Raw genomic sequence first — 26112 nt, 5'->3', positions numbered from 1 at the left:
CTGGTCAGGCATGGTCATTTTTCATGTCTGATCAGGCCTGAAGACTCATGCCTGTTCATGTCTGATCAGGTCTGATCATTTTTTCCCGGGGAAAGTCCATAAAATTTTATCAGAAACTATGAGATAATTCTATGAAAAGTCATAAAATTTTGTAAAATTTCACTAAAAAATGTTATAAATAATTAATAAATAAAATATGTAAATATGAGACTTTAATGATTTTTATTAATTATTTACACTTTCTTTTCTATTTACATTTTACAAGTAATCCGTATGTTCAAATTGGTCACTATTACTATGATTATTGTTATTTCTGTTCTCAAACTCTGCAATGGACGAATGGTAAAGAGGAACGCCGGTCAGTGAATTTGAATTCGATTCGCTGATTTGGACCGCAATGTAGTCACCCGATTTTATTTCTCGCGATTGATTCGCCGCTTGGTCAGGAATAGAGAGCTTAGGCACCAGGACACGCGTGTTGCCGTCCGTCCGACCCTGGAGGACTGAATCTGATCGCCGACTTCGCTGCAAATTAACAAAATTCATTAGTATAAAAAAAAATCGTGGAATTTCGAGATAATTTACTTAAATGGGAATATTTTGAGCGTACGGAAAATTTTTCGAGAAAGCAATGACTGTTATGAATAGGAAATTTAACAGGCTACAATTTTGTATTCTTCAAATTTTTCTCTAAATCCATTACAGAAGAAGTTATAGCCAATTAATTCCCGAAAATTCTTTTTTACCGTAAAATTTCAATACGAGCTCTATTTAAATATCGATATCTCGATTTGATAAGAAAATTTCTCAATTATTTGACATGATTTCTTTGGGAAATTTAATTTCCTACAATTTTAGTCCTTAGAAAAATTTTCCTAACTCCATTAGTTTAAAAGTTACAGCCCATTAATCAAAAAATTAAATTTTCCCCAAACGTTAAACTCGCTGTGATTAATCAGCCTGTAACTCCTAAACTATCAATCCAACGGTAATTAACCTTAGGACCAAAATTGTAGCCCGGAAAATTTTATATTCACTAGGGTATTAAAAAAATTTCTAAACTTACTCCTTCGATCAAAACAAGCTGTCGCGTTCCAACTTGAAAGCTGTTTAATTTCTCAGCTTGAGTCCGGAATAAACTGGCCATCCGTTGTAGTCTCGCGAGCTTAACTTCCGGTGGTACGTCATCTTTAAAACGTCTGTGTGCTGTTGTTTTCTAAAATTAAATTTCTGTAATCAATAATTACCCTTGATTAATGATTAATAAGCATTAATTACCTCTCTCATACTATATTGAAATAAATAAGCCATGTGATATTGGACTGTCTCGATTAATGTGATAGTATCCTCAAACTCTTCATCAGTTTCTCCACAGAAGCCCGCGATGAAGTCACTAGATAGTTTAATATCCGGTATAATATCACGAATGTGTTGAACAAGTTCCAAATATGATTCACGTGTGTAGCCGCGTCTCATGCGTTCTAATACCTCTGAATTTCCCGACTGCGCAGGCAAGTGAATTTGCTTACAAATATTAGGCTTCGATGATATCAATTCCAGTACTTCATCTGGAAAATCTTTAGGGTGTGGCGATGTGAACCTATTTTAATTAAAAATATTAATTTATCTTACGATTAATCTGTTGTACTCTTTAGTAATTTAGATGTAAGTAAAAATTATTTGCTGGGGTGTGTAGTGGGCGTGAGGGCGAGTTGAATGAGTACCCACAACAATATATTTAAAAATAGTAGAAATTGACTAATTGTTAGTAACAATTAATTAGTTGTTGTATTCGTTAGTAATTTAGAGGTAAGTAAAAATTATTTGCTGAGGTGTGTAGTGGACGCGACGACGAGTAGAATGAGTACCCACAACAATATATTTAAAAATAGTAGAAATTAATTAATTGTTAATAACAATTAATTAATTTAAAAAATTAACAAATATGACTCTGTCAAAATACCAGCTTGTGGGTACTCATTTTTCGTGAAATTTCTTCCACAATCAAGAAATGATAACCAAAATTACCTAATCCTCATCTCGGGATCGATATCAGCGACTTTTTCCAGCAAATCCGCGAATCTCTTGCCCCCGAGCTTCGTTTTATAAACTGTTTTAAATCCCTTGGCCATTTCAGTCTCTCTTTTGACATTCTCTCCCATCGCGACCGTGACCTCAGACAAATCGCGATAGCTATTAACATTCTGGCCCAGTAGCGTCACTTCTCTGATCCCTTTGTCCGCGAGATGTCGGACCTCGTCCAGAATACTCTTGATTGGTCTCGATCTCTCCCTTCCTCTTACAAAAGGAACGATGCAGTACGTGCACATATTGTCGCACCCTCGCATTATCGTGACGAAAGCTGACTTCGAGTCCTCGTTAAGTCTCACGGGATTAATGTCCGCGTAAGTTTCATCGAAGCTCAGCGTGACATTAATCGCAGTCTGGTTCGATTCCGTAATCGATAGAAGACGAGGTAGGTCTCGATATGCATCAGGGCCGGCGACCAAATCGACATATTTGCTCTCCTCTAGTATTTTGGTTTTCAATCTCTCCGCCATGCAGCCCAGGAGTCCGATTCTCACTGGGACCTGGGCGCCCATCTTTTGCCGCCGACGTCTCAAGTCATTGAGCGACGCCAGCCGGCCCCATATCTTTTGCTCAGCGCCCTCTCTTATTGCGCAGGTCACTACCAGTATTACGTCCGCTTCTTCTAATTCCATCGTACGGCAGTAACCGGCTGTTTTTAGTACCGAGTAAATTATCTCGGTGTCGCTGACGTTCATCTGACAGCCGTAAACGTCAAAATATACTTTTTGCGCGCGCACTTTTATTGGTTTCAAATATGGATGGTCATCTATTTTTATAGGCTTTGTTTTTATTGTTATATTCGAAAGTATAAAATCTGCTAAATCTGGCCCTGATGATACGTCACGTTTTTGAAAATTTTTTTTAGTTTTATTTAAATTTAAATTTTCCCGCGATTTTTTATTTAAATTTTTAGACTCAAAATTTGAATTTCCGGTTTGCATTTTTGAACTTCCGGTCTCAAAATTAGAACTTCCAGTTTCTGAATTTAAATTTTGTAATTCATTTGAATTTTCCCGCTCACTAAAATTTAAATTTTCAGATTCAAAATTTGAATTTCCGGTTTGTAAATTTGAACTTCCGGTTTCTAAATTTAAATTTCCGTCATCTAAATTAAAATTATTTGAATTTGCCGCTTTTAATTTTAAATTTAAATTTCCCGCCTTTGAATCCAAATTTAAATTTCCCGCGTTTGAATTTAAATTTGAGACGTCAGTAGATAGAGTAGAAATTACATCACTAGATAATTTATTATTATTATTATTAAATAATTGAATTTTATAAATTAAATTTTTTGATTTATTGAAATTAATTATTTTATTAATTCGATTCATTTTGAATCGATTTTCAAAATTTAATTATTGAAACCAAACACTTTTAATTATTATTTTTATTTAAATTTCGAGGTTAAATTACCCGAGTTTTTATTTCATTTTTATTTATTTCCGTTTTGTAGAGAAATTGGTTTCAATTTTTTTTTTAATTTTTAAAATTTGAGTCTCTGTTTATGAATGTCATTGTAATTAAATTATTAAGAGAGTAATTACAGACGTTTTTCTCAGTTATTTAATCACAAATCACACACTCACATAACCTGCACTTGCACAATTGAATAAAAAAAAATGGCGGCAAAGAAAAAAAAATTGAAAGTTCGGTGATGGGGACTAAGTCTAGTTGAATTTAAAATAAAAATTCAAATAACTTGGCAACTATTGAGTTTAGAAAAAAATTTTCAGAATATTTTTTGTAGGAAATTTAATTCTCTACAAATTTGTTCTTATACATTTTCTTCATATCTTTGATATTTAAGTCATAAATTAGATATATAGTGAGGGAAAATTAATTTTTTTTTTAACTTTACTTTTTGGAGTAAAACTTTAAATCTATAATTTTTCTTAAACTATTAGATTTAAGTGAAAATGTATCCAAACATTTTTTGTAGGAAATTTAATCCTCTACAAATTTGTACTCATACATTTTTTTTATATCTTTGATATTTAAGTCATAAATTATATATATACTGAAAAAAAAATAATTTTTTTAAAATGTCACTTGTTGGAGTAAAATTTTAAATCTAAAATTCTAATTCAACCATTAGGTTAAAGTGAAAATGTATAGAAATAGGTTTGTAGGAAATTTAATTCTCTATAAATTCATTTCTGTACATTTTCCTCATATCTTTGATATTTAAGTCATAAATTAGATATATAGTGAGAGAAAATTATTTTTTTTTCAACTTCATTTTTTGGAGCAAAATTTTAAAACTAAAATTTTTCTTAAACTATTAGATTTAAGTGAAAATGTATCAAAACATTGTTTGTAGGAAATTTAATTCTCTATAAATTCATTTCTGTACATTTTCCTCATATCTTTGATATTTAAGTCATAAATTAGATATACACTGAAAAAAAATTGATTTTTTTAAAATATCACTTTGTGGAGTAAAATTTTAAATCTAAAATTCTAATAAAACTATTAGATTCAAGTGAAAATGTATATAAATATCTTTTGTAGAGAATTTAATTCTCTACAAATTCATTTCTATGTATTTCCTTCATATCTTTGATATTTAAGTCATAAATTAGATATATAGTGAGAGAAAATTATTTTTTTTTCAACTGCATTTTTGGGGGTAAAACTTTAAAACTAAAATTTTTCTCAAACTATTAGATTTAAGTAAAAATGTATCGAGACATTGTTTGTAGGAAATGTAATTCTCTACAAATTCATTTCTGTACATTTTCTTCGTATCTTTGATATTTAAGTCATAAATTAAATGTATAGTGAGGGAAAATTTATTTTTTCAAGTTTCACTTTTTGGAGTAAAACTTTAAATTAAAAATTCTCATTAAACTATTAGATTTAAGTGAAAATGTAATAAGATATTTTTTGTAGAAAATTTAATTCTCTACAAATTCATTTCCGTACATTATCCTCATATCTTTGATATTTAAGTCACAAATCAGATATATAGTGAAAGAAAATTAATTTTTTATATTTTCACATTTTGGAGTAAAAATTAAAATCTAAAATTCTTATTAAAATATTAGATTTAAGTGAAAATGTACTGAGACATTTTTTGTAGGTAATTTAATTCTCTACAAATTTATCTCTATACATTTTCATCGTATCTCTGATACTTAACTTACAATTTGATTTTAAAGAAACTAAGAAAGAAAATTTGGATAACAAATTATTTATAACGAATGTAATTTATTAATTAATGATTACATAATTAATTTAATTTATAAATTTTATGATCAACTATCGTGAGTGTTATGATAACATAGTTATAGTTCATTTTTATTTAATTATCTACACTATTGACCAAAAAAAAATTTTTTTTTTAATCAACCCAATTTTTTTTCATTTTCATAAATTTCCCACTTGTCAATTTATTTATCTTTCGTCTCTTTTTTTACTTCCGTTGATTTGTTCTGAAAAATAAAAAAAAAAATTAATATTTGATTTTCAAAATTAAAAATAAAAAAATTTCAAACTTTTTAATTCGAAACCAGGAAAAATTTGGAAGGATCAATTCAAAAAATTGGAATTTCGAGTGCAATTAATTTTCTTTATTAATTAATTTCTAATAAATTAACTGTCAAAAATTTGTAAGTTAATTTTTCAAACTGTAAAAATTTATAACTCGGACACTTTTGATGATTAAGAGCCCGGATTGGGCTCATTTCGAAGCTAAGGTCTGTAGCTACAAATTTTATTTACCATTCATCGAGTTTCGATCCATAGTTTTCGAGATATCGATCTATATACACAAGGGTAAATTTTTTTTAAACTGCAAATCCAATTTCTTATGAAATTTAAACTTTAAAAATTTGTAACTTGAAAAGTTATTGAGATTAAGGAACCGAGTTGGTCTCAAATTAAAGAATAAACCTTCAGCTACAACTTCCATTTTAGACAAATCGATCTAAGATCAATAGTTTCTGAGATATCGATCTATAAAGATCAACTGATCGGAAGAAAACATTCAAGATTTGTGTAAAAAATTATTTTTTTTACTTAAAAAATTCATAACTTGGAAACTATTTAAAATTAAGAAACGACCAAGGTCTCATTTTAAAGAGGGGACTTTTAGCTACAATTTTTATTTGAAACAAATTGATCTAGGATCAATAGCTGCCGAGATATTGATCTCTATAGATCATCTGACTCAAAGAAAAAATTCACAATTTTAGTAAAAAATTTTTTTTCATCTTGAAAAATTTATAAGTCGAAAACTGATTAAAATTAAGAGCTCGCGTTGGACTCATTTTAAAGCTAAGGCCTCAAGCTACAATTTTCATTAATCATTAATCAACTTTCGATCAATCGTTTCCGAGATATCGATCTATATAGGGATAGATTTTATTAAAATTTCAAGTCCAATTTTTTTAAAGTAAACTTTAAAAATTTACAACTCAGAAGCTAATTAATTTTAAGAAATGAAAAAGGTCTCATTTTAAAGAGTGAACCTTTAGCTACAATTTTCATTTCAAACAAATTGATCTGCGACCAATAATTTCCGAGATATCGAATTTTAAACACAAAAGAAAAATCACGATTTCGGACTTTATAAAAAAAAAATTTTTTTCTCTTTTTAAAAAATTAATTACTCCCAAGCTTATAACTATTTACGTTCTTCGCTAGTCTCAAAAAAATCCCCAGAATTTTTCCGATCTCTAGACCACCCTAAAGATCAATTTTCGATCACTAGTTCCCGAGATATTAAATATTGAAGTGACAGTGGGATTTTCATTAGGAAGGTAAAGGAAAAAAAGGACTCAAGGATCGAGGACTAAAAATAAAATGAATTTTTCCTTTACCTCGTTTTTTAAAATATCACTAGAAAATGACCCAATAGATGTAACTACACTACTTCCGGTGTCTTTAATTAATACCAAAAAATCACTAAAATTATCTGGTAATTTAATAGACGGTAATTCGGGCCATTTTATTTCTTTTTGATTTTCATCCCCTGGTTTTACTGATTAATTAATTAATTATTAATTAAATATTACTTATAGATTACTTATTAATTAATTGAGTAATTAATTAAGGTACTTACCGCCATAGACAAAATTATACCCAATATTAATGTAATGTTTGCTAGAAGTTAAAGAATCTTTAGCTTTGTCTGGATAACAAATTGCGCCCATTACCCCAGCGCCGGTTGTCGAGTAGAAAATACGTTTGAATTTACCACCGCGGATACCGAGCAATAAACCTGTTAATGCGCCGCCAAAAATTGTTCCGATACGTGGAAGTAAATTTTCTTCTTGATGTAAATAATCGATTGTTCCTGGAATACAAAAAATTTGAGAGTTAAATGAATGTGAGGTTTGAGTTCTCCGGTAAATTTCCGTTAGTTTGAGTACCCACATGCCTAGTTTTTGAACAAGTCGTCCTAAACCGCGAAACCGCGGAATTCAAATTTATCATTCCGCGAATTAGACTATGGAAGCTACTTTTTTAAACATGGGGTTGCGGGTACTCATTTGAAAGGAAATTTAGTGTAGAATTCAGAAATTTTATTCAATTTCTGATTTTCGAAAATTTATTTTTCAAAAAATTTTAAATTTCGATTTTTTTATTATTTTTTTTTTATTTCATTTTTCCTGGGATTCACGGTGTGAATTTCGATTGAAAAAAAATTTTTGTTGATTCCTCGAAAAAAAAAACGAATTTGTGTTCATCTTTTTTGATGATTTTTTAGCCAAATGAATTTCGAATTTATAAATGCAAAATTTGACCAAACTATTGATCGTACGTAAAAAAGTATAGATAGCTTTTTTGTAGAGAATTTAATTCTCTACAAAATCATTTCAGTACATTTTTATCGTATCTTCAATAATTTATGCCCAATTATTAATCAAAGTTAAAAAAATCTTAACCCTTGAACCATTTTTTTTTCTCACAATTTTTTAATTTTTAAATTCTCATGACTCGTTAACTATTGAGTTTACGACAAAATTTACAAGAACTTTTTCTATAGGAAATTGAATTCTCTACAGATTTATCTCAGTACATTTTCATCGTATATTTGATAGTTAACCCACAATTTCAATTTTTCCTTTTTGAGTTCCAATAACTGAAGTAAAATTATTTTTTGTTCGGTTGTTTAAAAATAAATAAATTTTTTTTTACCTTTACTATGTGCCAGACCAGTATTATAAATATGACTAATTCGATCATGTATCGCCTGATATTCGCTTGTTACACTTGATAATGTTTTTCTTACTGTGCCAAAACCATCTTCTAATTGCCGTCTTATACTATTGTCATCCCTAAGAAAAACAGAATAACTAAATTAAAAATTTTATAAAGAACAAAAAAATATTTTTTTTGTATATATATAGAAAATTTAAAAAATCACTCAAATATTTGTAGTCGTGACTTAATTCCATGTAATTTGAGTACCCACATGACTATATTTTGATTAATTTGAAATTTCAATATTTTAATTAACCATTAATTTATAATTTAGTCGATTATTTTTAATGAAAGTAAAACTAAAGTTGTGGGTACTTGTATTACTGGAAATTAAGTGTACCATCAAAATATAATAGTTATTAATCAATAAAATGATTTAGTTAACCAGGGAGCTGATTAATTCATTATTAATTAAAAATAAAATCAACCAAATTTTTTTTTTAAACCTGGGGTTGTGGGTACTCCTTTTACTGGTAATTTTATAAACAAGTGAAATACGAGGGTCAATACCCGATAAAATCTTTTTTGTAATCACATACTTAATTAATTATTAATTAATTAATTAATTAATTAATTAATAAAAAAATTAAGAAAATATTTTTCTCATAACAGGGTTGTGTGAGTACTTGTTTTACTCGTACAATTCAAGTAAAATTTAGTCGTTAATTAATAGATCATTTTCTATTAATTAATTAGCTGATTAATTTAAAATGAACTCAAAAATTTTTGTTTGAACAAAAGGTTGCGGGTACTCATTTTACTCGTGATTCAATGAACTGTAAAAAAGTAAGCATCCGCGCTAAATACTAGGGTGATCCAAAAAACAACAAATTTTTTTTTTCTCGGAAACAGGTTCGAAGGTTTCATTTAGATAAAAATAGCCTGTGAAAATTAGAGCTGAATATTAACATTAAGAGGTTCCTCATTGCACTTTTTTATTTTCCATAAGAATAACATGGAAAAAATTTTTTTTACGTCTTCTGATTTTTATAAGTAGCTAACGATGCGTCATAGGAATAATTGACAGGCATTTATTTGTAGGGAATTTAATGCTCTACAAAAAAAGATTCTTATCATTTTTTGATAAATCTATTTGTTCAAAAGTTATTTGAGGTTGAAGTCGAATTCATATTAAATTTTGAGATTTTCTTACTTTTCCAGCGAAACTATCAGACTTATTACAAAATATCATCAGACCTTTTTTGTAGACAATTTTCTTCTCTAGAAGTTATTTCGAATAAAGTTTTTTCGAATTCCGCATTGTTTTCTAGTTATTTTTATTTTAATGTCAAGCTTTTAAAATCGATCAGAAGACTATTTTTTTTATGAGCATGACATTAAAATGAAAATAACTAGAAAACAATGCGGAATTCGAAAAAACTTTATTCGAAATAACTTCTAGGGAATAAAATTGTCTACAAAAAAGGTCTAATGATATTTTGTAATAAGTCTGATAGTTTCGCCGGAAAAGTAAAAAGATCTCAAAATTTAATATGAATTCGACTTCAACCTCAAATAACTTTTGAACGAATAGATTTCTCAAAAAATGATAAGAATCTTTTTTTGTAGAGCATTCAATTCCCTACAAAAATATGCCTGTCAATTATTCCTATGACGCATCGTTAGCTACTTATAAAAATTAGAAGACGTAAGAAAAATTTTTTCCATGTTATTCTTATGGGAAATAGAAAAGTGCGATGAGGAACCTCTTAATGTTAAGGGCATTCTCAGAGAGTGCCCCCCACTTTTTAAAAATATCCAATGACTTTCAACTGTCATAACCGTATTAAAATTTTATTAATTAATTAAAAAAAAATTAAAACCTTAATTGAAAAAAGGACAACGTAGTCGTAATTTCACCGATATATAGAATTTGAAAAAAATTACTTACAATTGATATTAGTTGGGAGTTAAAAGAAATTTGTTGAATAAATTTTAGCCGCCAAAATTTAAAAATTCGAATTATAAAATTGACATGACGATTTTACTGAAATTTATTTAACGAATTTTGTTCAACTCCTCATTGATATCAAGTGTAAATAATTTTTTTTTTCAATCTATATATTGGCGAAGTTACGACTACGTTGTCCTTTTTTCAATTAATGCTTTAATTTTTTTTTAATTAATTGATATAAATTTGATACGCTTATGACAGTTCAAAATCATTGAAAATTTTTAAAAAGTGGGGGGCATTGTCTGAGAATGGCCTTAATATTAAGAGCTCTAATTTTCACAGGCATCTTTTTTTATCTCAATGAAACTTTTGAACCTGTTTCCCTACTAAATACTTATAAATTTTTTTTTCTAATTACAAAAAAAAAAATTACCAACCCACAAAACTACTCCGTAATAAAAAATTGATCCATAAAAAATATTTTATTTTTTTAAAGAAAACAAGATAATTAAGATGCAAATACACGGAAAGAAAATTATGGCAGCGGTTCCCATAATTTTGTGAAATTTTTTCCTATACCATCATAGGAATTACGACCATAAATTATGGGAGCGGTTCCTATAATTATAGGAATGTTTCCCATAATTATAGGAATAGTTCCTATAATTATGGGAATGATACCCATAACACTATAGGAATGGTTCCTATAATTTATAGGAATACTTTCTATAATATTATAGGAACCATTCCCATAATATTATGGTGATGGTTCCTATAATAGTATGGGAACTATTCCCATAATATTATGGGAATGATTCCCATAATGCAATTGGAATGGTTCCTATACCATTATGGGAATCATTCCCATAATATTATGGGAATAGTTCCCATACTATTATAGGAACCATTCCTTTAATATTATGGGAATGGTTCCCATATTATCATGAAAAAATTAATTTAAAGAAGTGCGGTAATCACTTCTACAATACACAGAAATATTATTAAACATAAAAACAAAAATTCAAACATCGAAAAAAAAAAAATCGTACTTGGAAAAAAAACATTAAAATTTTTAACAAAAATTTTTTGTCAGCACAAAATATTCAAGAAAATTCAAATTTTGGGAAATTTCTACACTATTGTGCAAAAAAAAAATTTTATGATATTATAGGGATGGTTCCCATAACATTATGGGAATAGTTCCCATAATATTATAGGAATAGTTCCTATACCAATATAGGAACCATTCCCATAATAGTATGGGAATGATTCCCATACCATTATGGGAATGGTTCCTATAATGATATGGGAACTATTCTCATACTATTATGGGAATGGTTCCCATAATATATGGGAACCGTCCCTATAGTAGTATAGGTACTATTCCCATACCATTATGGGAACCAATCCCATAATGCATAGCAAAACTTCCCATAATTTTCTTTCCGTGTAGTAACCACTAAAACACTTAGGTCTTACCAGTTTTTACTTTCTATTAAAAAAAAAATGTGTGTGAATAGATCAGACTATAAATTTTAGTCTAAATAATTTTTGAAATTTGAATTTTTTTAAAATCAAAAAAACAAACAAATAAAATTTTAAAACCAGTACGCGGACTCAAATTTTCAAATTTCATTTGTTGGTTTATAATTTCAAAATTGTCTCAAATTCACACTTATATAAAAAAAAGATTTTTTGTTTGTCCTAAAAAAAAATATTGACATGAAATTACTTGTATATTTTTTACCGTGTCTCCGTTTTTATTTCAGTTTTATGTTGATGGTGGACATAAATCGGTAATTCCGATGGACGAATTAGTCTAGGTGTATGTCCATCATTAGCATTATTATTAATATTATTATTGCTGCAATGTACTGGCGCGTCTGGTGAAATAGGTTCCGGTCTAATTACTGGTACTGCGCCACATAATCCACCGGGTAGTAAAAATTTTTTAAATAACTTTAAAAGTACAAAAATTTTTTAATTAATTTATGAAAATATTCAATGACTTTTTAATTATTATTTATATAAAAAAAAAAAAAAAAAAAAAATCATAACCTTACCTTGAGACCCTGCATGTTGCTGTCAATAAATAATTAGAAAGTAATTATGTAATTTTAATATTATGTCAAATTTATTTTTTTTTTATAATTAAATTAAATAAATTAATTTATTAATTAACCATAGTGACAATTATTTTAATTTAAATAACAAACTGTCATTCGTTACAGTTTTTAATTTATCGTTCGTGAAAGTCAAAGTCGAAAAATCGAGATATCGATTTGGAAAAATATCGATACATGTTGAGGGTCGATATCTCATTGAAAATTTTATCTATCGATTGTTTTTATGTCGAGATGAAATATCGAAGTTTTTAATGATCGATAGATCGAATCTTCGATACATCGATTAAATGAAATTTATTTTTTTTATAAATATAAAAAATTGAGGAATTATTAATTTTTGAAATATTTAAAACAAAAAATTGATTATTAATTTTTTTTTTTTATTAATTTATTATGATACTAAAGTGAGCAGACGTCCACTAATTTTTTGATTTTTTTTTAAACAATAAATTATGAAAAAAAAAAATATTTGAAAAAATTGCACCTCTAGTTTTTAAAATTTTCTACACGTGTATATTTTTATTTTTATGTCATTTATTTGTTGAAAAACAAAATCTGAAAATTGTCTGTTAACTTCAGGGTCATAATTTATTGATTAAATTTTATTTTTTTGTAATTTTACTATGGTAAATAATTTAATGAAAATATAAGTAGTATAGTAAGACTTGTATTAAAATTTCCTGTAATTTGAGTACCCACATCAATATATTTAAAAAAATAGAAAATTTTTATATATTTATTGATAATTACTTAATCATATAAATATATAAAAATTTTGTGATTGTAATATGGTGTTGTGGGTACTCATTCCACTGGAAATTTTATGAAACACAAGAGAAACTGAGTCATTAAGCTAGTAATTGATTTTAATTCCAGTACGATTAATTGATACAAAGCGCTAAGATTTATTCTTTGTTATTTTGTTTTTGTAAGTCATTTAATAAAAATCCAAGTAAGCTAGTTAAATTTGTGTTAGAATTTGCTGTAATTTGAGTACCCACATCGATATACTCAGAGAAATAGGAAATTTTGATATATTTATTGATAATTACTTAATCATATAAATATACAAAAATTTTGTGAATGTAATATGGTGTTGTGGGTACTCATTCAACTGGAAATTTTATGAAACACAAGAAAAATTGAATCATGTAGTTGGTAATTGATTTTAATTCCAGTACGATTGATTGATGATTGATACAGATATAGTGCTAAGATTTTTTCTTTGTTATTTTGTTTTTGTAAATAATTTGATGAAAAAATTACAAGTCTAGTTTGAGTCATGGTGAAATTTACTGTAATTTGAGTACCCACATCAATATATTTAAACAAATATAAAATTTTCATATATTTATTAATAATTAATTACTGACAGTAATATATAAAAATTTTTTGATTGTAATATAGTGTTGTGGGTACTCATTTTACTGGAAATTTTATGATACACAATAAAAATTGAGTCATTGAACTGGCAATTGATTTTAATTTTAGTACGTCACTAATTAACTGATAATTAGTAAATCTATTAAAACCGCCAAGTTTTGTTTTTTTAATTGTAACCTTGTGGGTACTCATTTTACTGGTAATAGAGAGGAGAATAAAAGTTCAAGGATGAAAATTTGAAAAAAAACGTTGTTATTAATTACTTACGTTAATCGCTGTGCGCCCAATTTCTACTAGGACACCGGGCTGGTAAAAATCACAGGGTTCGACGGGTTCACGACACGTAATATCCTTGCCGAATAAATTTCCGATTGTAAAATCTAATATTCTGTGTACTGTTAAATTCATTATTATTATTATTAGCAGTATTTAATTTTTTTGTAAATAAAAGTTAATTGATGACAGTAGAGGTTATAATTTAAATACAGTAAAAAATGAAACAAAAAACAGTAACAAATAAAATTTTATAGAATTTCAAAATATCAAATTTTTCTTGCTGGAGAAAAAGATTTTCTAAAGCTCAAAGTTTTAATTTTTGGTTCATTTAAAATTAAAAAATCTTTTTTTTCTCACAAAATTTGAAAAATGAAGTACCATTTTCAAAATTTCATATTTAAAAAAAATTTTCACAATTCAAATTCAAAAATTTCATTTTTTTAAGTTTTAAATTTTTCCCGCCATCTGAAAATTTTTTCAGACAACGAAACTTTTGAGTTTTAAGTTCAATAATAATTCAAAAATTTTTTAATTTAAAAAAAAAAAATTTAATTTCTAGGATATTAATTTCAAATTTCCGAATTTTCCCGCTTTTGTTAAAAGTTTTTCAGAACTCATCTCAAAAAAAGAAATTGTAAAATTTTTTATTTGTATTTAAATCAAAATAAAAAAAAAAATTTTTTAAATTAAAATGAAGTTTTAAAGATCAAAATTCTTTCCCGTTTTTTTTTTAAATTTTCTTGTAACCGAATTTTGAAATTTTTTTAAACTCAAATTTTTAATTCTAAACTCGACTAAAATTCTAAAAATCCCTCAAATTTAAATTATCCACTTTTTCAAATTTCAAACTTTCCCGCCATTTCAAATTCTCCCGCCACCTGCCAGCACAGCACCTAAGCTCCCACACTAGCAACAAGCGCCATCTCTAGTGACCTTGAGAAGCCAGAAAAACGTAATAGAAAAAAAAAACTGGGTAGAGAAAAAACGCAGACTCGATCTCTCATTTTACATTTCGGCGACATGGCGGCTGACCACGAGCAATTTAATCAGCTACTAAGTACACTATTAAGTACCGACAATGATGTCCGTACCCAAGCCGAGGTAAGAAAATCACTCGTACTAGTAACCCCCTTCAATAAAACCCATAAATAAACATACCCCCTAATTTATTTTTCCCATAATCAATTTTTTTTCCTGCCATGTCCGCATGGTCACCCGATTCCGCGTGTTCACTAAATTTTTTCTTTACCTCGACCATTTATTTACCTCAAGCTTTCCCCCATAATTTCTCTCCAAATTACTCCGCTTTCTCAAAATTATTTTTTTTTAACAAAAATTTGAAAGTTTGAATTTTTCAAAAATTTAACATTTGGCGGGAAATGAACGAAAATTTAAATTTATTCAATTTTTTTATTTTAGGAGGCTTACAAAAATTTACCAATACAAAGTAAGGTTACGTGGTTGCTCACCTCACTGTGCAATGGACATCTGGCCGAGGAAATTCGCGCCATGGCCGCGGTTTTACTGCGACGATTATTTTCATCCGAATTTATGGACTTTTACCCCCAGGTATAAAAAAAATTGACTATTATTTTTTTTCTCAGCTGATACTCAATATAAATTGACGTTGTACCACATCACGAGATGCGGAATTTACTGGAGAATAATTTAAAATTTAATTCATTACTTGACCAAGTCATTAAATATTTTTAATTAATTTTTGAAATTAAAAAACCCGGGAAATTTAAATTACTCGTATCTAAAACTTTGAAAATTAATTTCTCAGCTTCCCATTGTCCGAAATTGATCAAAAACCAGGTCTAGAAATCGGAAATTGTCTGAATTAATTATTGAGTCGCATTATTTTTTTTAATAATTGCAATTAAATTGGGAAAATTAATTTTAATTAGGAGAGTAATTAAAATCAGTTACTGGGTTAATTTTTTTTGGAGTTTGTATTTAAATTTTTTAATATCACGGCATATTTTTAGATGCGTAATTTTATGAAGAATAATAAAAAATTTATTTTATTACTTAATTAATTCATTAATTATTTTTAATTAATTTTTAAAATTAAAAAACCCGGGAAATTTGAATTTATTTTGCCTAAAACTTTGAAAATTCGTTTCTCAGCTTCTAATTGTCCGAAATTGATCAAAAACCAGGTCTAGGGATCGGAAATTTTCTGAATTAATTATTGAGACGCGTAATTTTTGTTAATAATTGCAATTACAATGGGAAAATTAATTTTAATTAGGAGAGTAATTAAAATCAGTTACTGGGTTAATTTTTTTTGGAGTTTGTATTTAAATTTTTTAATATCACGGCATATTTTTAGATGCGTAATTTTATGAAGAATAATAAAAAATTTATTTTATTACTTAATTAATTCATTAATTATTTTTAATTAATTTTTAAAATTAAAAAACCCGGGAAATTTAAATTATTCGCACCCATAAGTTCGAAATTAAATTACTCAGCTTTCAATTTTTAAGAATTGATAGAAAACCAGATCGAGAGATCGGAAATTTTCTGATCTTTGTAAGAAAATTTTTAATTTGATTGAAAAGTATTGAAAATATTTTAAAATTTTATTTAATTACAGCTGCCGCCAGAAGCACAAGAAGAATTGAAGAAACAAATTTTACTGTCGATTCAAAACGAACAGTCTGAGACAATAAGACGTAAAATATGTGAAGTTGTTGCTGAAGTTGCCAGAAATTTAATTGACGACGATGGTAATAATCAGTGGCCAGAATTTTTAAATTTTTTATTCCAGTGCGCTAATAGTCCGATTCCTGCATTAAAAGAAAGTGCGCTCAGAATATTTACGTAAGTAATTTAACTCAATTTTTTTATTTGTTCAATTATTAATTTGAGTTTTAATTGTTTAGATCCGTGCCCGGTGTATTTGGAAGCCAGCAATCTAGTTATTTGAGTTTAATCAAACAAATGTTACAACAATCTGTCATGGACACTGCTAATTATGAGGTAATTGATAATTTAACATAAAAATCGCCTCGACTACTGTGTAGTGGACGCGAAGGCGAGTTCAACGAGTACCCACATGACTAGGTTCTGAAATATCACATTGCATTTTTTTTTATTAATTATCAAAATTTTTTTTTATAATTTTTCAAAATCATTAGTAATTTCGAATAGAGAATTTAATGCCGAGTAAAATGAGTAGTCGCATCGATATTTTTAAAATTTATGATAAATCACAAAATGGCCGACGATTAATTAATGATTAAAATCGATAATTAATGTGTGATTTGAATGTCATGTTGTGGGTACTCGATTCACAGGAAATTTTATGGAGAATTCGAATATGACATCAGTTTCAAAGACTAACAATTTGGGAACTGATTAAATTTTTTTTACAGTAAAATATTTTTGAAAATTTTATTTTTTGAAAATTGATCTGTAGGCGGTGTAGAGAACGCGATGACGAGTAGAATGAGTACCCACACTGATATGTTCTGAAAAGTTGATAATTTGATGATTGTTATTAATGATTAAAATTAATGAGTCAATCATTAAATGAAATACTGTGTTGTGGGTACTCATTTTACGGGAAATTTGACAGAGATTAAGAAATTGATGTGAATTTTTCTTTATTCTATTTGTGTGAAGTAATAAATAGAAGATTGATACTCGAAAGATATGAAGTCTGGGTCTTTCGACACAAATTCTTCTTATAAAAATTTAAAAGCTTTTCGATGACTGTAAATTGTCACGTACTAATTTACAGACAGATACGGAGCTAACATTTTTTTTTTTATCAATAAATAAACTCAAAATTTTTTTTTGAAAAAACGAAGTCGATAATCGTTAAGAAAATGCGATGACGAGTAAAAAGAGTACCCACAGTCATACATATGGAGCCGATGTAAAAAAATCCAAAATGGCCGCCTGTTAATTATTCAAAATAACTAAATTAATTTGTGATCATAATATGATGATGTGGGTACTCATTTTACGCGCAATTTAACAGAGAATTTAGGGAAACAATCAGAAAAATTTTAAGTTCTATAAGGAAGCTTAAAAAACTTCGATTAATCTCCTGATGATTTAATTTTTTTTGTTAAAAAAGGTCCAGTACCAAGCAGTTCGTGCCATAGGCGCTTTTATAATTCTCCACGACAAAGAGACCGCTATACAGAAACAATTTGCCGACATACTTCCGGCACTAGTACAAGTGACAGCTCAGTCAGTAGAAAAACAAGAAGACGAAGCCTTGCTTAAGGTCCTAATAGACCTGGCAGAAACGGCACCCAAGTTTCTGCGTAATCAGTTGGAAACAATAATGGAAATGTGCATGAAAATTTTTTCTAACAAAGAAATGGGGGACAGTTGGCGTCAGCTTTCACTGGAAGTCTTGGTCACTCTGTCGGAAACCGCGCCGGCGATGGTCCGTAAGGTAGGCGGCAAATACATCGTGGCTTTGGTCCCTCTGGTGCTAGAAATGATGACTGACCTTGAGGATGATGACGAGTGGACTATCAGTGACGAAATAATTGAAGAAGACAATGACTGCAATAATGTCGTTGCCGAGAGTGCTCTGGATCGGCTCTCATGCGGACTAGGGGGCAAGACCATGTTACCTCAAATTGTCGAAAATATTCCACGCATGCTTTCAAATTCTGATTGGAAGTACCGGCACGCGGCTCTGATGGCTATTTCTGCTGTCGGAGAAGGTTGTCATAAACAAATGGAAGCCATTTTATCACAAATTATGGAGGGAATCGTCCAATATCTTCAGGATCCGGTAAGTCGCCATTTTGTTATTACAATTTTTTTTACTTTCGAAGCTATTTCTTGGTAATAATAATAGATACAGACTCGTGTAAGGGTTCAAAATGTTCGTAGTGACGTCCGCTATGAAATAAAATTACGATGGGGAATAAATTTTCACTTCAAATGCATTTCCGGTGGGAAAAACGGTGTCTAGAAGCTCCAATTGTCCAATTTCGAGTGTTTTTTGACAATTGGGACTATTAGTAGTTCCTTTTTCTGCTGGAATTTAATTTAGAGTGTTTCGACAAGACATCAGTTGAATTGTAAAAAAAAATTAAGTCAATCGGAGGCCTAGGAGCGAAATTAGAGAACTATAAGAGCCCCAATTGTCCAATTGAAAGGGTTTTTTGACAATTGGGACTAGTTCCAATAACTTTTCCTGCTTTGATTTGATTGGGAGTGATTCCAAAAGGCGTTAGTTGAATTGTGAAAAAAATTTAAGTAAATTGGAGGCTTAGAAGGGAAGTTAGAGGACCACAAGTGTTTCAATTGTCTAATTGAAATGGGTTTTTTGACAATTGGGACTAGTTCCAGTTGATACTGTAGCTTAAATTTGCTGTAGGAGATTTGTAGTGACGCCCTCGATCTAATTAAGTTACGATGACAAAGAAATTTTCACCTTCAATGCACTGCCAGTGGGAAAAACGGTCCTCAGAAGCCCCAATTGTCGAATTAGGAGGGTTTTTTGACAATTGGAATCAGTTTCAGTTAATTTTTTTGCTGGAATTTGAAATCAGAGATTCGGGGAGACGTCAGTTGAGTTTTAATACAAAATTTCAGTGAATCGAAGGTCTAAGAGGGAAGTTAGAGTACCCGAAATACAAAACAAAGCCATGGGCGGAGTCAGCAGTCACAGAAATTGATTTTGTGAATGCGTTACGTTCGTGGCAGAGTAAAAAGATGATAATTAAAACGTCGTTTTGATGTATTAATTTAATCCTTGTTCTACAGAGTCGACCCTGGATATTATTCTTGGTCATAGTTTTAGAACAGACATTTTATTTATAAAATAAACCTGACCATCGTCGAGAAAATGTTGACACGAGTTGATTGAGTACCCACATCGCTATATTTCAAATTAATGAAAATTATTTAGTTAATTAGTTAATTAAAGAATTCCATAATTTCTTTTTTATCGTAACCTAGTCATGTGGGTACTCATTCTACTCAGCTGTGTCTCAAGACATTGGAAAAGACGTTAAAATGTAATTAAAGTTAAATGAACTCGAGTTTTAAAATTAATTAATTACTTTTTATTTCAGCATCCGAGAGTACGTTACGCAGCTTGCAATGCCGTAGGTCAGATGTCCTCGGACTTTGCACCGGTATTTGAAAAAAAATTCCACGACAAAGTTATCCCCGGTTTACTGATGGTTCTCGATGACAACGCGAACCCGCGGGTTCAAGCTCACGCTGGCGCAGCTCTTGTTAATTTCAGTGAAGACTGTCCTAAAAATATCCTCACGCCTTATTTGGACGCAATAATGGCTAAACTCGAGAGTATACTGACAGCTAAATTCCAAGAATTAGTTGAAAAAGGAACTAAATTAGTTTTAGAACAGGTAAGAAATCTTCAGAGCTTTTATGACCTTCTTAAATAATTCCAGAGCTTCAAAAGTCTCAAGACCATGCATAGTCTTGTAGAGAAAGCGGAGACGAGTAAAATGAGTACCCACAAGCCTATTTTTTGATGACTTAAAAATCAGCTAATTGTTGTAATTAATTAATGACAATTAATAATTGTTAATTACCAACTTGTCGCAACCTATTGATGTGGGTACTCATTTTACTCGGCATTGTGTGCAGAGCTTAAAAATTGCTATCAGAAGTATCTGGGGTAAAATGGACCGGAAATAAGTGTCGGTATCAGGAGATTGATAATTAAAAATTATATTACAGGTCGTAACGACAATAGCTTCGGTAGCTGACACATGCGAGGAGCAATTCGTAGCCTACTACGATCGTCTGATGCCGTGTCTTAAGTACATAATCCAGAATGCGAACCAGCAAGAGCACAAAATGTTACGCGGAAAAACGATTGAGTGCGTGAGTTTAATTGGACTCGCAGTAGGAACAGAAAAATTCATAAATGACGCGAGTGAGGTCATGGATATGCTGCTGGCAACTCATGCTGAGGGTGAACTTGCTGATGATGATCCTCAGATCAGTTATTTAATTTCCGCATGGGCTAGACTTTGTAAAATTTTGGGAAAACAATTCGAACAATATTTGCCGGTTGTTATGGGCCCGGTATTAAAAACTGCGTCCATGAAACCGGAAGTTGCTTTACTTGACAATGAAGATATGGAAGGTGTTGAAGGTGACCTCGATTGGCAGTTTGTTTCTTTGGGAGAGCAACAAAATTTTGGAATAAAAACCGCTGGTTTAGAAGACAAAGCATCGGCTTGTGAAATGCTCGTTTGCTATGCCCGTGAATTGAAGGAAGGATTCGCGGATTACGCGGAAGAAGTTGTCAGACTCATGGTACCGATGCTCAAATTTTATTTCCACGATGGAGTTAGAACGGCAGCTGCGCAAAGTTTGCCTTGTTTACTCGAGTGCGCTCAAATTAAAGGTGATTATTTTTGAGATAAATTAAATTTTTTTACGCCATGGACCGAGTCAGCAGACGTAAATTTTAAATTTTACGTATGCGTTACGTTCGTGGCATAATAAATTGACAAAGTATTACTTTTATATCGTTTTGATATAAAATTATATCGTCGCATGTTCTAAAAAGTCAACCACGTTTACTTATTCTTGGTTATATTATTAGAACAAACAAGTCTAGAGAAAAATCATGTCGGTTTTCTTGTACTAGAGCTCGAGACCAGTTGAATGAGTACCCACAAGCCTAGGTTTGGATTATTTTTATTTTGGCTAATTGTTCGTAACAATTAGTTGACAATTAAAAGTAATTTTTCAGTTACTTACTGTAAGCTAGTGATGTGGGTACTCATTTTACTCGGCGCCACCTCTGGAACTTATAGGAACCATCAAAATTAATTCTTGGGCAATATGGGCCGAGTTTGAAATTTTGACAAACTATTTTTATTCAAATTGACAAATTGAATAATTTTTAGTGTTCAGAATAAAATTTCCTGTCGAATGAATACCCACATCCCTATTTTCCGTCGTCATCGAAATTCGTTAATTTTTCAAAATTGTAAAAATCACGAAATTTGCTTGGAAACAGAACCTAGTGATGTGGGTACTCATTTAACGTGGAATCGCATCAGGAACACAGAAAACCAATCAAAAATAACCTAGGAGCCCCAGGAGCCTAGAAATCTACTCAATTCACCAGCATGCAAATTAAAAATCTTCTAAATTTTTGATTACAGGACCTCAGTACCTCGAAGGAATGTGGGCATACATCTGTCCCGAGCTTCTAAAATCAACAGACAGTGAGCCCGAGTCAGACGTTCTGCTCGAGCTTCTTTACTCCCTGGCCAAGTGCATCGAACTTCTAGGCAAGGGATGTCTCGACGCTTCTCAAATGACCGAATTACTTCGTATCCTCGACAAACTTCTCAACGAACATTTCGAACGTGCAGTCGCGCGTCTCGAAAAACGTAAAGACGAAGACTACGACGAAGTTGTAGAAGAGCAATTACGTGACGAAGACAACGAGGACGTTTACACGCTCAATAAAATAGCCGACATTCTCCACGCCCTCTTCGCGACTCACAAAGACACATTTTTCCCGTACTTCGATCAAATTTGCCACCACTTTGTAAAATTACTCGCGCCCGAACGTTCGTGGTCTGACCACCAGTGGGCGCTCTGCGTCTTCGATGACGTGATAGAATTCGGTGGGCCCTCTAGCATCAAATACCAGGACTACTTTTTGCGGCCTATGATCTCTTACGTCTGCGACCCCTCCGCCGAAGTGCGTCAGGCTGCCGCGTACGGCTGCGGTGTTCTCGCCCAATTCGGAGGTGACGCATACGCTCCCGCATGCGCGGAAGCCCTTCCCCGATTGGTCGAAGTGATAACGCAACCCGAGTCCCGTAACCCGGAAAATATAAATCCGACGGAAAATGCCATCAGCGCAGTGACGAAAATTTTGAAGTTCAACAGCAAAATGGTCAATGTCGACGAGATGCTGCCTCATTGGCTGAGCTGGTTGCCGGTAACGGAGGACGAGGATGAGGCGCCACATGTCTACGGATATCTGTGCGATCTGATTGAGGCGAATCATCCGGTTGTCTTGGGGCCTAATAATGATAATTTACCGGCGCTCATTAGATTCTTCGCGGAGGCGCTTCTTAAAGAGGCGGTGCCTAACGATAATCCGGTTATTCATCGGATTGTTAATCTTGTTAGACAAATTCAGGTATGTTAAGTTTTTTTTTCTTTGTGATTTTTAATAACTTTTTCATCCCCGAGGACGTATGCGGATTTTTACGTGCAGACGAAACTCAATCGGTAAATAATGCGCTTACGCGCTAGTGGCTAGTGGGCTGTAATGAGCTCTATACAGTCGAGGAAGAAGTTGCGCATGCGTGGACTGATCTTCATACAGTCGATTAACTCTGTTGTCAGCTGTAATTTCGAGAAGTTTGCCGTGCGCAGGTTATGCAGAAGAGATAATACAAAATCAAAAGCAAATTCTGACGGTATTTCTTGGTTGTTTAATAAGAAATAAAGTTTTGAAAAATAGATTTGGATAATGATAATTCTGATAGCGAAAACTGTAACATACCAATTAATCACAAGTAATTATTTTATTTCTAATCATTAAATAGGATTACGATAGGTAACTTTGTTAAAGAATTTACTTGTGATTAATATATTAACCCGTCAGCACTCACGTCATGAGCATTTTGCTCACGCTCGATTTTAAACAATGATAACTTTTTTTTTTTCAAATGGAAAGGGTAGATGAAATTTTTTCTACCTTCGAATAATTTTATCTATTTTTAAATTATGAACTTTTGAAATACCTTAATGTTATATATAATTTATAAAAAAATATTTTTCTCATGCACGTCGGAAATTGTGAGCATTCTTCTCATCACGGGATTATAGATGTAACAAAAAAAAATTTACTTTCGGTAATGTTCGGGCCAGTTCGTGTGCCTTCGTAAGTGAATAGCTGTTCGGCCGCACTCGGCATACTTCGTAACTTTTAAACTTATCCTCCGCTACAAGTGCGCCAAAGCGTGCGAGATGTTAGACGCATGCGCATAGAGCGTGAGCGAATCTCTCATCATGAGAGTAAAGATTACCGAAAAGTTCACGTGAGTGCTGACGGGTTAATGATTAATATATATTGACGTTAGAACTTATTTAAAAAAAAGTAAGATTTCTTATTAAGGTAGTACTGCCGTTACCACAGGTGTCAAATTAGTGCTATGTGTAATTTGGCTAGAGTAGTATTTTCATTTGGCAACGCCGCATAAAAACTAAAGAGACAGAAATACATTCTGTTTCACTCAACATATGAGTTTATGCGCGGAAATCTATTGCGCATACATTTGTTTATTTTTACACTAATTATCAGTTGCGTATGTTTATTATCAAAAATGTCGGAGTTAAATTTAATAAACTGCACAAAAAAAGTATTTCGTTGGAAAGGTAAAAGAGTTACCGAAAAGGTATATAAAAAAAATCTGAAACAAGTAACACTGATATTCTCACATACCGCATTGGTGCATGTTTGAATTTCGCGCGCGTCCTAACCTTTTCTGCGGCGTTGCCACATTTAAGTCGACTAGTACTTTTTTCTCAATCATTTATTAATTGTTCTTATCACAGGCTCTGAGTTTATGGTTTTATTTGCACATAATATTCAATAAATTTTTCTCTTTCTATTGATACTAAAATTATAGAAATCTCAACGTCCAGTTTTGTGAAATAAAATAAAGTCTGTGATTTCCCATAAAGATCAATGTTAAACGCAAAAATTTATAAATATTAATATCTTTTTTTCAGTGCTCTGTAGGCCTCCAAAAATTTAACTGCTTAATTATGATATTATAAAGTACCAATATGCCAAGTTTCATTAAATTCTGAACGTCAATTCTAAAACCGGTAGTACTACCTTATATTTAAGAAAAAAAAGTTGTTTCCTACTAAAGTTTAAATATGTCATTGTTTCTTATTACTTAAGTGATAAGAAACAATAAGATGAAACAAGAATAATAAGTCATAAAAAAATGTAAAATCTGTGTATTTTTGCGACGTATGCTACTTATTTACCGATTGAGTGACCCCTGTACTTAAAAACTCACATACGTCCACCATAGGATGAAAAATTTTTTAAGCCCATGGGCAAACCTCGCCTGCCAATACGGTCTCAGTGATTAATTTTTGCAGTAGAGATATAAAGCCTCGGCCCTAACTGACCTCGGCTTTATACTATCCCTGCTGCAGACATTACTCACCTCGACCGTAATGGCGCGAGGTTCACCCAAGGTACATATATAACTAATGTATGTGCGTAAGCTTGTGATCGTTTCTATTATCATCAAAATCGATTCTTTCGTTTAAGAGAAACCGTTTTCGAAAGAATTGCAAAAAAGCGTTTTTTTTTCTAATAAAATTTAAATGTCTGAACTAATTGATGACGGTGTTTTTTTAAACGTTAGTGGTTGAAAAACTGCGTCAAATATCAGCTTCTAAACTCAGAAATTTCAAAGCTCGTTCATACCCTCACTTAAAAGATCAGACCTTCGGCTACAATTTTCACAGCTTAGTCATCAAATTTCCATAATTGCATCCCAGGAAATCTTAATTCAAAGTTTTGAAAGCCCGATCTCTACATATTTTTAAAAAAAGTCAATTAATTAGTATAATTAATTATTTTTACAGAGTAATGGAACAATGTTCGAAGGATGTATAAGGATATTATCGCCAGAACAACAACAAGCCCTTCATGAAGCCCTAAGTTTACAGCCTACTAATTAATTAATTAATTAATATTTTAACTTTTTTTTCCATTCAAATTTAATTATAATTATATATTATTATTATTATTATTATTATTATTATTATTATATATTAAGTTTAATAAATTAAATAAGTGATAATAATTAAGCATAATTATTAAATGATAATTAATAGAATAATTGAAAAAAAAAAAATTAAAATTAATAATAAAAAAATTTAATCTTAAATCATGTTATTAATGAATTTGATTGATTAATTAATTAATTACTATTATTATTGTTGTATTATAATAATTATTGATAAATAATAATTTCCATTTATTTTAATTTCATGTCCTGATGGAAAACGAAAAGTTTTTTTTATGTAAAAGGAAATGACGTAACAATTGTCTGAATAATTGAAAAAATTTATAGGAATAAATAATATTAATTTTTT

The 26112-nt window shown here is 30.5% G+C and overlaps 3 protein-coding genes and 1 non-coding gene across 4 annotated transcripts; 2 read left to right on the top strand and 2 right to left on the bottom strand.

Moving 5' to 3' along the window:
* Positions 1-210: 210 nt before the first annotated feature.
* LOC130677558 (CDK5RAP1-like protein) lies at positions 211-3681 on the bottom strand. Its single transcript, XM_057484352.1, has 4 exons — positions 2029-3681; positions 1279-1600; positions 1067-1216; positions 211-525 (listed from the first exon to the last, which is right to left on the bottom strand). The coding sequence occupies exons 1-4, from the start codon at positions 3420-3422 to the stop codon at positions 259-261; spliced, it is 2133 nt and encodes a 710-aa protein (XP_057340335.1). The 5' UTR covers positions 3423-3681; the 3' UTR covers positions 211-258.
* Positions 3682-5279: 1598 nt separating this feature from the next.
* On the bottom strand, positions 5280-12465 carry LOC130677093 (uncharacterized). Its single transcript, XM_057483683.1, has 6 exons — positions 12259-12465; positions 11943-12154; positions 8236-8375; positions 7157-7390; positions 6915-7075; positions 5280-5525 (listed from the first exon to the last, which is right to left on the bottom strand). Exons 1-6 carry the CDS (start codon positions 12271-12273, stop codon positions 5484-5486), a joined length of 804 nt encoding a protein of 267 aa, XP_057339666.1. The 5' UTR covers positions 12274-12465; the 3' UTR covers positions 5280-5483.
* Positions 12466-14931: 2466 nt separating this feature from the next.
* LOC130677091 (importin-5) lies at positions 14932-25752 on the top strand. Its single transcript, XM_057483681.1, has 9 exons — positions 14932-15081; positions 15400-15549; positions 16586-16812; positions 16875-16971; positions 18077-18751; positions 20043-20342; positions 20680-21355; positions 22125-23119; positions 25600-25752. The coding sequence occupies exons 1-9, from the start codon at positions 15001-15003 to the stop codon at positions 25693-25695; spliced, it is 3297 nt and encodes a 1098-aa protein (XP_057339664.1). The 5' UTR covers positions 14932-15000; the 3' UTR covers positions 25696-25752.
* On the top strand, positions 17624-17755 carry LOC130678068 (small Cajal body-specific RNA 8). The gene has a single exon (XR_008991747.1). It is a non-coding gene; the product is annotated as a small Cajal body-specific RNA 8 (non-coding RNA).
* Positions 25753-26112: the final 360 nt, after the last annotated feature.

The sequence above is a fragment of the Microplitis mediator genome, chromosome 11, assembly GCF_029852145.1.
Source record: "Microplitis mediator isolate UGA2020A chromosome 11, iyMicMedi2.1, whole genome shotgun sequence".
In the NCBI taxonomy this organism is placed as follows: domain Eukaryota; kingdom Metazoa; phylum Arthropoda; class Insecta; order Hymenoptera; family Braconidae; genus Microplitis; species Microplitis mediator.
The sequence above is the reverse complement of the archived record's forward strand: the minus strand, read 5'-3'. Positions and strand labels throughout refer to the sequence as shown.

What these genes read in the sequence shown, in the direction of transcription:
- LOC130677558 (XM_057484352.1), bottom strand. Translation starts at nt 3,422, where the DNA reads ATGAATCGAATTAATAAAATAATTAATTTCAATAAATCAAAAAATTTA. An exon ending in TTCAATATAGTATGAGAGAG is followed by an intron (nt 1,217 to 1,278) that starts GTAATTAATGCT and finishes ATTTAATTTTAG; the next exon opens with AAAACAACAGCACACAGACG. An exon ending in AGCTTGTTTTGATCGAAGGA is followed by an intron (nt 526 to 1,066) that starts GTAAGTTTAGAA and finishes GTTAATTTGCAG; the next exon opens with CGAAGTCGGCGATCAGATTC.
- LOC130677091 (XM_057483681.1), top strand. Translation starts at nt 15,001, where the DNA reads ATGGCGGCTGACCACGAGCAATTTAATCAGCTACTAAGTACACTATTA. An exon ending in AGTGCGCTCAGAATATTTAC is followed by an intron (nt 16,813 to 16,874) that starts GTAAGTAATTTA and finishes TTAATTGTTTAG; the next exon opens with ATCCGTGCCCGGTGTATTTG. An exon ending in CTAAATTAGTTTTAGAACAG is followed by an intron (nt 20,343 to 20,679) that starts GTAAGAAATCTT and finishes ATTATATTACAG; the next exon opens with GTCGTAACGACAATAGCTTC.
- LOC130677093 (XM_057483683.1), bottom strand. An exon ending in GTATAATTTTGTCTATGGCG is followed by an intron (nt 7,076 to 7,156) that starts GTAAGTACCTTA and finishes TTAATTAATCAG; the next exon opens with TAAAACCAGGGGATGAAAAT. An exon ending in GTGATATTTTAAAAAACGAG is followed by an intron (nt 5,526 to 6,914) that starts GTAAAGGAAAAA and finishes TTTATTTTTCAG; the next exon opens with AACAAATCAACGGAAGTAAA.